Genomic DNA, 14,647 nt, shown 5'->3' on the forward strand with positions numbered 1-14,647 from the left:
TGGCCTGCTCCTCCGGTAACATCATCGTCACCCCCCGAGTTCCCCCATTGGTTCACTCCAAAAAAAAAGGTAGAAAAGGAAAACAGCCCCAGCGGGCAGCTCATTACTTTAAAATGCCATTTCCAGACGTACATACCAGAGCCACCTCCAGATAAATCCCTGGGGCGCGCCGAGAACGTCCTCGACTCCGCGCCGCCCTTGCTGCCGAGAAGATGACGAACTCGGCTGCGGCTGCAACCTGGTCGGCCAGAGAGGCAGAGGGTGTAGAAACCTGGACCTGATCCTCTTGCTGGGAGTGGGGACTTACTGTTCCCAACTTAGCCTGGCCAACCCCTGTACCAAATGCTATGAGCGCGTGAGAATAGGACGACTGACAGAGGATGTTCTCAGTTAGCACACTCATGTTAATTCTGGGTGTTATGACAGAACAAAATTGGAAAAATGTGAAATCCAAGGGCAGAAGTTATGGGTAGCAACTCACCTAGGGAAAGGTGGACTCGGTGTGGGCTCTGTCTCCTGCCCCAGGGGAGAACAGAGTATCTGTTTTACACAAGCTGCTATGTGCGGCTGTTCAGATGGAGGGGGAGCGCAAGATCAGTATAAGGAGGAGTTAGTTAAGAGTGCCACTCAGGAATCGAAAAGAAGGCAAGAGAAACAGAAACTGGTACCGAAAAACAGTGATCGTATGAAGAAGTAAGGAAAAAAGACAAGGGATTACAATTACCAACAGTAGGGAAAAACCTGTTTATAGATCTTATGGAAAAGATAGCCCGGGAATTAAATGTCACATCATGCTGGATATGTGGGGGGTCTCCAACGGCAGAACGGTGGCCTTGGAGAGGAGAGAGCGTAAGCCCAGAAGGATTACTGGTACGGAACAGAACTCACGTAACTCGAGAAAAAAGACCAGGAGGATGGGTATTAAGTCACTTAATAATAGGGCAGATATGCCTGTCAAGGGATGATGGTAAACTGGATTTTACTGAATACGCTGGACAAACCCCTTGTAAGTCAGTGTTACGGGCAAATTCATCAAATACCTCTATTCCTCCCACTCGGTGGCCAGGTCCACCTGATGGATATTGGTCTCGAAATTGTAGCCTGGGAAATGAAACGATATGCTGGAAGAATCAAAGCAAAGCAAACCCCTTGGAGGAAATGGGGGATTTAAGGAGATCTTGGCAGAATCCTGCCTCTACCGATGTCAACGAACCACAGAAAGCCCCCGATGGATTCTTTTGGATATGTGGGAATAGAGCTTAGAACGAGTTAATGCCTAAAAGGAGAGGGTCTTGTACAATAGGGATAATTCAACCAGCATTTTTCCTTTTCCCAAAGGAAAAAGGGAGTCATCTGGGGAAACCTCTGTACGAAACTTTAAAGAGAGAGAAGAGGGGTTTAACAAATGTCCCCATAGGAGGAACGCAAACTTGGAGAGATGATGAATGGCCTGCGAAAAGGATAATTGAATACTATGATCCAGCCACCTGGGCCCAAGATGGAAGCTGGGGATACCGTACCCCAATATACATGCTAAACCGAATTATCCGGTTGCAAGCAGTGGCTGAAGTAATAAGCAACCGGACAGCTGAGGCACTGAATCTCATAGCAAGACAATTGTCTCAGACCAGGGCTGCAGTGGACCAAAATCGGGTAGCCTTAGATTATCTTTTAGCGGAAGAACGGGGTGTCTGTGGGAAATGGAATACTTCTGAGTGTTGTTTAGAAATAGATGGTAATGGGGAAGCTATAATGGAAATAGCAGAGGAGATAAAACGACTTGTGTGTGTCCCCGTACAGAAATGGAATTCTATACTTACCGGCCATTGGTGGGATCACTTCTTTGGGGGAGCTGTTTGTACCGTGTATGATCCCGCGCTTTATTCGGTTAATACATTCAGTACGCCAAGCCATGCAAATCTCAGCCGTGCCTATAGATCCTGAAATGGCAACAAAAGGAACATCGTGTCATTTACACGTGCACGTACCACCACCCCCCAAAAGTGGGGGGGCTCCCCTAGGAAAACAAAGCGGGGGCAGCGCCCCAAACAGCCGCAGCCCCCGGCCCACAGGCCGGCAGCTGCCCCCCGGCACGGCAATGCTGCTGGCCAGCCTGAGCAGGGAGCTGTTCGTGCCGGCCAATATCGATACCGCCCTTCGCTCTCTCGCGGGAGAGCAAGTTCTTCAGCTTTCTGGGCAGAAGTCCCTGGAGGTAAAGGTTCAGCTCCCATTACCTGCTGGGCAGCCGTCCCCGCACGCCCGCCTTCACGTACCGCTTGCTTTACACAAAGCTGCTTCCATCAGTGACCCGGGAGTCTTCGGCATCCTCCAGCGGCCGGTCCTTTCAATCCGCTCCTGCTGTTGCCGAGCATTCGTGTGCCACCGACTGCAAGACGGATCCACTGAGGAAAGAAGCCGCACCGACAACGTTAGCAGTAGCAATATTTACGTCATTAAACGTTCTAAGGAGGCACCGAGGGAGGGACGTTGTTTGCACACAAACGGGGACCTGACCCCCGTCGGGGGGACGGACGCTGACACGCGGAGACCTGACTGCGAACCCCGCGGGTCACACAGCGTCTCTGCCCCCTGGCAGCTTCTCTTCACAAGCGAGAAGAGAAAACAGGGACAGGGATCTGAAAAAACAAGGCAGAGAACACAGCAGCGGGGGGGACAGAGGAAAAGAGGCCGGAAGAGCACCGAGGAACAGGGCAGAGGAAGAAACAAATCGGCGCGGCGGGGCGGAGACCGAGGAAAAAAGCCCAGCACGGTCAATGGGACAGAGAGGAATGCGGCCACGGGCAGGGAGCGGGACACGGGGACGCAGCGAGAAACCACGGGACGCGGGGAGGTACCAAAACGTCGGCAAAAAAGACTCTTGAACACTGTTCTGAAAGTGTTAAACGGCAGGCAATTTCAATACAGCGCACCGCACGCTCAAGGATCGCCCCGTAATCGAGCGTGCATGTGACTCACGCTTCTTGGTGTTGATTACGTCTACCTATTGGATATTCATTTGCTCCCAGCGCTTAGTTAATGCATTAGACGGAAGCTCTTTCCATAACCCCACCCTTCGCTGGCAGTCCATCCTTGGTGTGCCAGCGTGTCCACCAAGGGTCTCCAGCGGTCCCCGGTGCCCCCCCGCCCCACTGTCGGCTTCTCGACCTCATTTCTTGAGCACGCCCACTGTCATTTTGTGCTGCTACTCAAGTAGCTCCTTCTCCATTCAGTGGAACGTTCCATTTTCCCAGCCTGCGAGCCAAGGACATCCCGCTTTGCCCCACCTCCAGTCCCTGTAGAGCCAGTTTTTCTCTGTTAGGTTTCTGTTACGTTAGGCCTGGTCTTGCTACCTTATGCCGAGGGTTTTCTAAAAGATTTTTGTCCCTCCTATCAACGGGAAGCAAGAGGGAGAGCAACAGGCAAAACCGATGGCAGAGCGAGAGAGACCGCGGGGAGCACAGGGGGCTGGAGGAAGAAAGAGAGGAACGAGGAGCCCCGGAGAGACGGAGGGCAGGGAAAAAACAACAAAAAAAGAGAAAAACGGGGCGGGGGGCAGCACGAAGGCTCAGAACAGGAACGAGGACGGGAACAGCGCCGTACAGAACGAAGAACGCCAGCAACGCTGAGCACGACAAAGGCACAGAGAGAGAAGACGAAGGGAGGGAGGAAGGAAAGAGAAAGACAGGAAGGTCGGGGGACAGAGCAGCACGTACAGACACAGAGAGGAAGAGAACAGCGGGGGGACACACAGACGAGAGCGCAGCGGGGGGACACGCACACGGACAAGAGAGCACAGCGGGGGGACGGACGCACAAGAGAGCGCAGCGGGGGGACGGACGCACAAGAGAGCGCAGCGGGGGGACGGACGCACACGAGAGCGCAGCGGGGGGACGGGGACGAGAGCGCAGCTAGGACAAGAACGGGCCAGAGAAAGCGTGGGGAAAAAGGAGACGGAGGGGCAGGGAGGCACCAGGACACACAAGCCGGGCACGAGGCCCGAGGGCCAGGGACTCACAGCAGCTCTCGCTTTCGGTGGCTGCCAGGAGGCTTCTAACAGCTCAGACGCTCCTGTCCCCTCCTCTCCTCCCTCGGGGCGCTCGGCCGTCCTCAGCCTAGGAGAACACGGTGGGGTGTCAGGGCTGCTACCAGACGAGGCTTCGGGGACACGGAGCCTCGCTGGCTCGCTCGCCACGCAGCCGTCCCGCTCCGGGATACGCGCACGGACCTGCCGCGCACGTTGACGGCCTGGCCCGCTGCACGCCACGCAGAGGGACCCTTCGCCACCCGGAGAGAGGGGCTCCCTCTCTTGCCCGCCGCAGGAAGCAGACGTCGGGCCGACGGCCCCGCATTTCTTCCTCTTTACCTCTCCGGCTCCAGCCGCGGCAGCACCCGTCCACGGACGGGACGCGCTCCCCCGTCCCTTTTCCCGCCGCGCTGCCAGACGAGCCTCGCCAGCCCGAGGCGGGCGCAGCCGACGGCATCCCCGGGGTGGCAGCGAACGGCCGCATCCTCAGCGTGGCCTCTGGGAGCGGGAAAGAAGAAGCAGCAGCCGTTAGCACCGTAGCTCACCCCTGCCTGAGCCTGCTCCTTCCGCACGGGCCACCGGAGAGGTGCCGAGGGCCGGCCTGCCGCCTTCACCGTGGGGCTCGGGAGCGGCCCAGGAACACGGGACGGGTTCGCAGGAGCTGCCGCGGCTGGGGCCGGCTGCACGGGGCGAGCGGGGCCGCGGGAGGAGGCTCAGGGGGAGCTCTGGCGAGCTGGGGACGCACCCGGCATCTGCCCCCGGCCGGCTGGCGCCTCCTGCTCCTCTGCGGCACGCTGGCCAATACACTGACAATACACCTATTAGTTAAATAGAAACTAAGCACTCTGCTTCTAAACAACGTGTTATTTAATCTTCTGTCTCCCTCCTCTCATGCAGAAGGATCTAAAAGGTGAAAAATATCCCCTCAGCGTGCAGGGGGTCAGAAAGCATTTACCTCACATCAGCTGGTTAATGAGGGTATGAGTTCTATAACTTCATCACAGCATACACTAACTTGGCAGCTTCTCTTGAATTCCCCCCTTTGCAATATACTTGCAAATTCTTTGGCAGTACAAATCTACGAAATATTATCACCTCGTGCTGTGGTACAGCACAATTATTTGTTACCCACTAGCAGTGCCAAACAGAACACTGTAGCATAATGTAAGTCAAAATGACTGGCCATCAACATCAGACTCATAAGATCAACGCTGACGGAGCTCTGAAGCCGCAGCTCCTGCCGGTTCTGACGGTTCTTTCTTATCTGGCACCTCTGACTGCTTGTGTTTCTTATCTGGCACCTCTGGCTGCTTCGGGGCAAACAGCGTCTCTGCCCCCTGGCCGTGCGCTGCAGTACCCGAGTTTCGCCACAGGGCGGCAGCACTGAGACCCGCCGCGGCACCGCATTGGGGCGGCCGGGTGCAGCACCGCGCTTTGTCCACAGGACGGCGACACTGAGACCCGCCGCGGCAGCCCCGGGCGAGCGGTCGCGCCACGTGTCGCGGGAATCCCGAAAAAAAAAACCCAAAAAACAAACGCAACAAAACAAAAAAGCACACGGAGAGCCGCGGCACGAAAGCCGCGCCTACAGGACACGGAACCCGCCGCGCCTCGCCCCGAGCTCCCGCCGAAGCGGCGCCCCACCACCGCGCCTGCAACCGCGCCTCAGCTCCGCTTTTAAACGTGCCCCCACTAACGGGGGCTGCGCCGCTCCCGGAGGGACTGCCGGACCGGGCACGGGCGCTGCGCCGGAGGGAGACGCGGCTCCAGACCGCAAGCCTTCAGCGCACCTGCCCTCGGGCTCGCACGCCGCCCACCAGCTTCGCCAGCTCGGCCGTAAGGGCGGGGGGGAAACGGAGCCCATCCCGCTCCCCCCGTTCCAACGGCACGGTCCCCGTGGCCGTGGCTGCGCTCACCTGCCGCGTCTCTCGCCGCTCCGTTCCCCTCGCGCTCTCCCGCCGGCCGCAGCGAGCGCTCCGCAGCAGCCCCGACCCCCGTTCCCGTTCGCTCCCGGTTACCCCCCCCAACCGAGGCGCTCGCGGTTTGGACATGCGCAGTAGGGATACCGCAGCACCCGCCCCTTGCCGCATCCCGGTTGGCTGCCTAGGACACGTCAATCAGCTCTCTCGCCGCCTATCAGCGCTCGCTATTGGGGCATGCGCAGTAGGGAGACCGCAACGCACGCCCCTCTGGCAACCTGATAGGCGGACAGAGTGGCAACTGACGTGCCTAGGCAGCCAACCAGCGCTCCGCCCCTCCAGCCCTCCAGCCCTCCCGCGCCATCTGATTGGCCCGCTCTGAATCCTCTCAATCCTCACCCGCACGGCCTCTCCTTGGGCAAAAAACATGCCCAAACACTAGGGAGCCGTGGGGAAACCAGTGAGAGACAAGACGGACAGCAGCAACGGCAAGTGCGATCTGCCTTCAATTCTGATCGTGCACTTCAAAGCCTCTCTCAGTCCTACCACTGACTGCTCCTTTTCTGGAAGGACAAACTTTCTTACCTGAACATCCTAAATTGAAGACTCCACGGAACAGAACGGGGATTGAGCCGCAGGACAACGTGCCATCGATTTACACTAATGGGGAAAAAAACCCCTAGAAGTCAACCCCAAATTTAAAATTGCACGTGTCTTTTCCAAGCAGAATGAGCCTGTGATTCCACAAAAAGGGACGGCAAAGAGCAGGTCAGCTTATCAGAGAAAGACAGTGACAGGGAGCCAGACGAGGTGACACAGAGAGAGGGAGAGCGAGGCAAACGGGACGGAGAGGCCAAAACGAGCGCTCCACAGCCTCCCCCGCCTCGCCCCGACCCCCGTTTCCCCGTTAACTCCCGCTACCCGCGCCGAGACACCACGGACGCGTTGGCCAGGCAGTCAGCAGTTCAAACGGGATTGAGTCGGCGCACTCTGATTGGCTGCTTTCCACCCCACCGCGCCGTCCTCCTATTGGATGCGCCTTCCGCGGTCCGCGCCCAGGTGCCCGGCTCACGTCGGACCTGACTGAGGACTGCGCACTTTGGGCATGCGCAGTACGGACATCCCAACGCCCGCCCCTCCGGCAACCTGATTGGCTGCCTACGCACATCAATTGCCATTCTCCCCGCCTATCAGCGCTCCGCCCCTCCAGCCCTCCCGAGCGATCTGATTGGCCCATTCTGAATCCTCACCATTCAGAAACAGCCGCTACTTAGTGGTTCCTTTTTACTTCTCTTTAAAAAAAAAAAAAAAAAAAAAAAAAGTAACGTTTTGACTCCATTTGGTTCTGAGCTTTGTTGCCTCCAATCTCATGGCTCTGTTATAATTTAAATACTAAACACTCCCCATTACTTTCCAATGCCGTTTAAAATCTAAAGCTTCCTTACTTTGTTTCCTATGCAGTCATTCGTGCCTGCCTGCAGTTTATTTCATAACGGTTGTGCAAATGGAGCTACCAATGACTCCACATTAGTTTTCTGCCTTTACCATTTCAAAGGAATTCCAAACAATGTGGTTTTTAAACTGGGATTCAGATTGGGAATAACTGCTGCCTAGTGCACCAAGTAATAGCTGAAATTAAATTCAGTTATTGCTCACGCCTAAATAATTTCATTTATTTACGCTTTAACATTTTTATCATTACATTACTACCAGCCGGATTAACTAGCACACATTATTTTTTATTACAAACTAGAGATTTTTTCTCCACAGGTATTACTTCCAATTAGTGCTGCCACTCTTTTAAATTTTACTACATCAATTGGAGATAATTACTGTCTGCAGAGTTTTGAGTAACAGCTAGAGTAGATGACAGGCATTATTTACTCCCAAAGACTCTTGTGGTTACTCTTATTTACGTTTTCATTCTAAATGTCTTACAGTAAGTAAGTAGTTACAATCACAAAACACCAGGGCCTTGGCATTTCCAGGAAAACCCACCGCAGCGCCTCGACGCGTCCAGAGATCGTCGGTGCCGGCTCCGCCAACGACGCGCCCAACCAGCCCCACGGCTGGGTGCCGGCTCACCACACTTCGGGTGCCGGCTCTGCAGGTGCTGAGACATTCAAGATTGGTTTTGTATATTTTGTTTTATTTTCTCTATTCTTATCAGTAGCATTAGTAAAACATTGTTACTATTTCCAGCTCTCTTCTCTCTGTCCTTCTCCCCCTCCCGATCGCCTGTCCTTAGTGGGACGGGGGGAGAGGGAGGGGCAAAAGGGGGAAGTGGGGGGGAGAGGGGGTTAACAATACACCTGCCAGGGTTTTACTGTCACCCGCAATCTAAACCCTCGACAGGGGCCAACAGATGGGGGGTCCTGAGAGGAGACAAGAGGGAAAAATGAGGCCTCTGGGATGTGTCAAGGGCAAATGGGGAAGTTTTGAGGGGAAGAGAGAAAGAGGGGAATTTAATGGGGCAAGAGGTCAAACGGGCACCGTGATGCCACCAAAGAGCCTGCAGGGACCCAAAGGCAGGCAGGGTCATCGCAGAGGAGCTGGAAGGAAATGGGTTTCTGAGGGAACCAGGGGGCGAGTAAGCTTGTGAGGGGGCCAGAGGCAAAGGGACGTGTCCTGAGGAGAACAAATCGAAAGGTTCTTACCTCCGAGAAGTTGTCCTGGACTTTGGTTCCGCCAGCAGCCGTCCTGTGGTCCCGGCACAGCCTGGGGATCCCTGACCCGCACCACCGCAACCTTTAACGGGACACTGGGCCGTTCTAGAGCCTGAATGACAAACAGCAAGTATTTCTCTAGGACAGCTTTGGTGGGGGATTGTTCTGTTTTCCCTGCAGCGGACAGGGAGAAATTTCTCCTCCCCGCAGTACCACTGAACACCCTGATTCTTCAGGCATTTTGGGGCTGTGAGCCCCCAGCTCTCGCTGGCCTGCTCCTCCGGTAACATCATCGTCACCCCCCGAGTTCCCCCATTGGTTCACTCCAAAAAAAAAGGTAGAAAAGGAAAACAGCCCCAGCGGGCAGCTCATTACTTTAAAATGCCATTCACATACGTACATACCAGAGCCCCCAAACCCGGGGGGGCAGCGCCCCGAACAGCCGCAGCCACGTCCCACAGGCCGGCAGCCGCCCCCCGGCACGCTGGGGACGGACGACGGTGCCGCGTCTCCCGCTCCGGCGCTGCTCCCCCCACCGGGGCTGGGGGTCTGCTGAGCATGGGGCGGTCACAGCTCCCCCTGAAACACAGCAATTCCACAGGAGAGTTCTTGAAACATAGCCCCTCGTTTTGCACGTTTCCAGAAAGCATTTCTTATGTCAACTGCCTGATGACAGGCTTGTCTTTTGTAACTTAATCACACTATACATTAATTTAGCAGCTTCTCTTGAATTCCCCCCTTTTCAATATACTTGCAAATTCTTTGGCAGTACAAATCTACGAAATATTACCACCTCGTGCTGTGGTACAGCACAATTATTTGTTACCCACTAGCAGTGCCAAACAGAACACTGTAGCATAATGTAAGTCAAAATGGCTCGCATCAACATCAGACTCATAAGATCAACGCTGACGGAGCTGTGAAGCCGCAGCTCCTGCCGGTTCTGACGGTTCTTTCTTATCTGGCACCTCTGACTGCTTGTGTTTCTTATCTGGCACCTCTGGCTGCTTCGGGGCAAACAGCGTCTCTGCCCCCTGGCCGTGCGCTGCAGTACCCGAGTTTCGCCACAGGGCGGCAGCACTGAGGCGCGCCGCGGCACCGCATTGGGGAGGCCGGGTGCAGCACCGCGCTTTGTCCACAGGACGGCGACACTGAGACCCGCCGCGGCACAAATGGCATTTCTGTCCCCCCAGAACTCCTGGGTCCCTCCTGAACTCCTGGGTCCCCTCCGGAACTCCTGGGGGGAAAAAAAACATGCCCCTCGCGGTGGGGGGCTGTGCTGGTTTTGTTACAAAACAAGTTTCTCTTTTAGTGAATTTGCCTGTCAGCTAAAGCTTCATATTAGCTGCATTTTCCTGGACAACCAGATACATGTTGTGGTAAACAGAGCAATGGAATGCTAACTTGTTGCTAAGGACAGATTCACATCTTGCAAGAGGGGCAACAAGAAACAGGTGACCGAGAAACTGACCGACTGTGTATAACATCCCATTCACGTGAATACTTCATATAAAAGTGGGAGATCGTGAGGATCTTGTCCTCTTTGTCCTTTTTCGTCCCTTCTGCTTATGGCGACATTAGGCGAGTAAGCTTGTGAGGGGGCCAGAGGCAAAGGGACGTGCCCTGAGGAGAACAAATCGAAAGGTTCTTACCTCTGAGAACCCCGCGGGTCACACGGCGTCTCTGCACCGGCACCTGCCCCCGGCCGGCTGGCGCCTCCTGCTCCTCTGCACTCCTCCAGATGCCCTCCTCAGCTTTAATGGGTTTTCCTTTCCCCAAAATATTACTAGACATTTTTGATGGTGACAGCCATGACTCAGATACCTCAGTAGAGAAAAGGAAGTTCCATTTATTTGATGTGTGCTTGCATTTTTCAGCTCAGAATTTAAAAATGCTAATAGAGAGCTTGGCCCTCAATATACTTTTTAACGGAAATTATGTGAATATACTACATATTAGAGCAGCCTCTTGACATCAGGAAGGAGACCTGTCTTAACAGTTATGCTGCTGAAGAACATTAAATGAACAATATACATCTTGTCCTGTTAAAGGGCTTTACAGAAGACCATAATAAAGTTTTCTGTGAGATGTGGCTCTGGGCTGGTTCAGACCATCTCTTCCCCAGTCCATCTCTCCTTTAAGTACCAGAAATAAGCTTCCACATGGACAAGGGGTGGTTTAGGAAAAGTCAACAGACTAGGAGGCATTTATATGAAAAGCACTTAAATTATCTAATCTCTGTAGCTCATTTAAGGACTGCTAGGGAAAGAGAAGGTAGAGATAAAGAAACTTAATGAGGTCAGGCCAAAAAATCAACACATGATCAGCAATCAAATGCTTGCTAACTGCTGCCTGGTCACTGTAAGTGAGGAGTTTGACAGTTTCTCAAGAAGGGAGACCATTACAAAAATAGTAAGAACGTTCCACTAAAAAAAACCCCACTGAGCCAGTATTAAAGCCATAGTAAACAGTGAAAGCCTAGTAAAGCACTGTTAGTCATTGCTGAAGTATCGCTAAGCAACCCTTTAGCCTCCTCAGGACTGGATCAGCTTAATCACAGCAATAACTCACAGCCCCTCAGCCCTGCTTGCAAGGTTTAGTTTGAAGGGCTGTGTAATTTCCTCTGACACTCAGTGAGAGTTGCCACTCCAACTCCCAGCCCCTACAGGACTGCAGATCCCAGGGGTTCCAGAAGCCAGGCTGCAGGACACAGCAGCCAACTCATCCTAAAAGACACACAATGTTAATTCATCCTCACACTTCACTTCTTTGCTGGTTGATAATCAGCAGCTGATACCCATTTCAGTACTGATTTAAAGGAGCTCAGCCTTGTTCTTGCCCAAAGCTAGACTAGCTGCAGTCAAGATTTCTGCTAAAACTGGATTTAACTCCAGTAAAAGACTGAAACCAGGGAACTCCTGGGCACAGACCTCATTGGACTATTGCTCTGAGGTGACAGCTTACCGCTAGGCATTGCTACCATTTCCCATCTTTATTTTGTATGCCATTTACATCTGTACCATCTCAGCAGGACCTCCAGAGTGGTCCTTCCCTGTATATTAGTAATAAATCACCCACCAGAGTGAATTCAACCAGGGTGCCAGCCCACTTGGTCTAGTCTCTAAAGCAAGCTCCAAAGAAAGACAAAAGGAATAAGTGACTTGACCATCACCAACCTGATGTGAAACTCAATGTGATGAGAGGTCAATTAGAGAAGAGCACTAATAAACTGATACTTCAAAAAAAGCCAAGGAGCCTGAGAAAAACAAGTTAAGCAAGTCTTGCAGGTATCCCTAGTGCTGCCCACCCTGTGGTCCCAGGCGCTGGGGAAGCAGCATCCGGCAACACATCCACTTTCCCAGACTGCAGCCAACAACACGGGGAGTTCCCAGACACCTTCCCAGCCTTTCTTTGCCTCCATCTGAACGTCATTCTCAGATTAGCATAGCTATACTAACAACCAAGCTCCTCAGCCTACCCAGTGCTTTGACAAAGGTACAGCCACTTTCATCTCCAGTCTGACAGATGTGGTTTGTCACCAGCTAGACCCACAGCGTGGTTTTAACGAGCCGTGAGGATTTACTCCTGTAGTTATCTGCTTCCCTTGGCAAGGTGATCATTTCCCGTGAACCACAATTACTTGTTCACTCCAAAAGTTTAAGTCCATGCCACAAGAGACATATTTGCTCACAGTAATTTTTATAACAGGAAAATAAAGAGATGGGGGGCAGTATTGCTTTTTAGTGAAATCAGGGTGACAGCTACAGAAATACATACTCAGATATTGCGCCTTTGTCAGAATTACCATTTCAGAGCAGGAAAGAGGCGCCATAGAAGTCAGAAACCATTATATATTATCTTTGCTTGAGGAAGATCCCAAAAAATTCATGCCCTTTCATAGAGCTTGATGTCTGAGGCAGATGGGGCCAGCTCATGTACTCTTACTCACATAGATGAAGAAATGCTCTCCCACCAACACGACGGTCTAGGGGAACTCCTCCCTAATTTAAACAATGCAACTCCCAGCTCACGAAGAAAGAGTTCCTTTCTTTGCTTCCTGAAAAGACAATGCACATAAGCAACATACAAGGTGGTTTAGCTTCATTACAGCGACTGCTCCAGATGCTCCCTGAGGGAAAGGAACCAAGAGCAACCCCAGTGAGGGCTCTGCCCAGCTCCCACAGAGCCCAGACACAGCAAACAGAACCACCAAGGGATGAACAGGCCCAGGGCCACCCAAGGAACCCAGTCAGGAGTAAATGCAGACAGGAACAGACAAGCCACAACACACACGCAAGGGGCCACCCAGGAGACACCTACCGACAGCATCAGTCCAAGGAGCACAGGCAACAACAAGGCTGCAGACCAGCACTCCTGCAGCAGAGCTCAAAGAGCAGGTGAGAGCCCTGGGCTGAGCTTAAATAGGATCCAGGGCCTGTGGTCAGGCTGTGGGTGAGGTCCCAGGTGAAGCTGCTCAGACCCATTAAGTCCACCTGACACATAGACCTGCTGGTATACGGTGCATTAAGCCATACTGATTTATTCCTGTGAAAGACCAAAAGCAGACACCCGTCACATATCAGAACATCTCCCAAAACAACCCCGTGATAAAATCCTTTGGCTTCCCTGAACCGTGGGTCTCTGGTTGTGAGCAGCCCATTCTCAGGTTAGACCTCGCCTTGCCTGATGAAAATGCTGGGCTGACAACAGGCAGTGGCAGTGCAGATAGATTTTATGTTTTTTTCTGAGTTCCCAAATTTCTCAGGTTAACGCCACCCCAGAAAAAGCACATCACGCAGTTTAAAAACTAAGCCGCCTCCAGTTGAATTTACTTTCCCGCACACCAGCTCCCCTGGGGCAGAGCTCTGAGGAACAGAAATGCCTGGCTTTAGACAGTCAGATTTGAATAAGGCCGTGATAAATTTATTTTTCCTAAAATCCAGCATGTATAGACACTGTAGCCCACCCTTCCTTTCACGTCTTCCCTATCTGAGGCTGAGCCATCTTCCTTATATTATCATCTCGTGCTATGGTACAGCACAATTATTTGTTACCCACTAGCAGTGCCAAACAGAACACTGTAGCATAATGTAAGTCAAAATGACTCGCATCAAAATCAGACTCATAAGATCAACGCTGATGGAGCTCTGAAGCCACAGCTCCTGCCGGTTCTGACGGTTCTTTCTTATCTGGCACCTCTGACTGCTTGTGTTTCTTATCTGGCACCTCTGGCTGCTTCGGGGCAAACAGCGTCTCTGCCCCCTGGCCGTGCGCTGCAGTACCCGAGTTTCGCCACAGGGCGGCAGCACTGAGACCCGCCGCGGCACCGCATTGGGGCGGCCGGTGCAGCACCGCGCTTTGTCCACAGGACGGCGACACTGAGACCCGCCGCGGCACCGCATTGGGGCGGCCGGTGCAGCACCGCGCTTTGTCCACAGGGTGGCAGCACTGAGACCCGCCGCGGCACCGCATTGGGGCGGCCGGTGCAGCACCGCGCTTTGTCCGCAGGACGGCAGCACTGAGACCCGCCGCGGCACCGCATTGGGGCGGCCGGTGCAGCACCGCGCTTTGTCCGCAGGACGGCAGCACTGAGACCCGCCGCGGCACCGCATTGGGGCGGCCGGTGCAGCACCGCGCTTTGTCCACAGGGCGGCAGCACTGAGACCCGCCGCGGCACCGCATTGGGGCGGCCGGTGCAGCACCGCGCTTTGCCCGCAGCCTTTCCCTCCTTGTCCAGTTCATACAGTGGCCTCTGCTCACAGCAGCTTCTGCTGTAGTTTTTGCCGTTCGAGTGCAGAGTCAGAACCGAGACGACCCGACCGAGACGAGGAGTCTCTCCAGAGAAATCCCCCGGGCGCACCGAGAGAGTCCTCGACTCTAACCCTAAGCCTAAACCAAGCCTAACCCAAGCCTAACCCAACCCAACCCTAACCCAGCCATAACGCAACCCTGACCCCCTACTGTTATTTTGGGATCACCCTGTGATGTGAGGCACCAAATCCCCCCAAACCGATTTCAAATCCCGTCACTTTGGGGTG

General features: G+C 53.7%; 1 protein-coding gene across 3 annotated transcripts; it reads right to left on the minus strand.

Moving 5' to 3' along the window:
* Positions 1-7,193: 7,193 nt before the first annotated feature.
* Positions 7,194-10,951, minus strand: LOC309452837 (uncharacterized protein). Of its 3 annotated transcripts, XM_082077507.1 has the most exons (5): positions 10,262-10,951; positions 9,014-9,188; positions 8,601-8,691; positions 7,942-8,056; positions 7,194-7,235 (listed from the first exon to the last, which is right to left on the minus strand). In XM_082077507.1, the coding sequence occupies exons 1-5, from the start codon at positions 10,401-10,403 to the stop codon at positions 7,228-7,230; spliced, it is 531 nt and encodes a 176-aa protein (XP_081933633.1). In that variant the 5' UTR covers positions 10,404-10,951; the 3' UTR covers positions 7,194-7,227. The 3 variants fall into 3 exon arrangements, 1 of the variants encoding a protein (XP_081933633.1); XR_014186637.1 differs by lacking the exon at positions 7,194-7,235 and having other exon boundaries at positions 7,857-8,056; positions 8,601-8,721; XR_014186636.1 differs by lacking the exons at positions 7,194-7,235; positions 9,014-9,188 and having other exon boundaries at positions 7,857-8,056; positions 8,601-8,721.
* Positions 10,952-14,647: the final 3,696 nt, after the last annotated feature.

Source organism: Streptopelia decaocto (assembly GCF_964273445.1).
Source record: "Streptopelia decaocto genome assembly, contig: HAP1_SCAFFOLD_633, whole genome shotgun sequence".
Lineage (NCBI taxonomy): Eukaryota > Metazoa > Chordata > Aves > Columbiformes > Columbidae > Streptopelia > Streptopelia decaocto.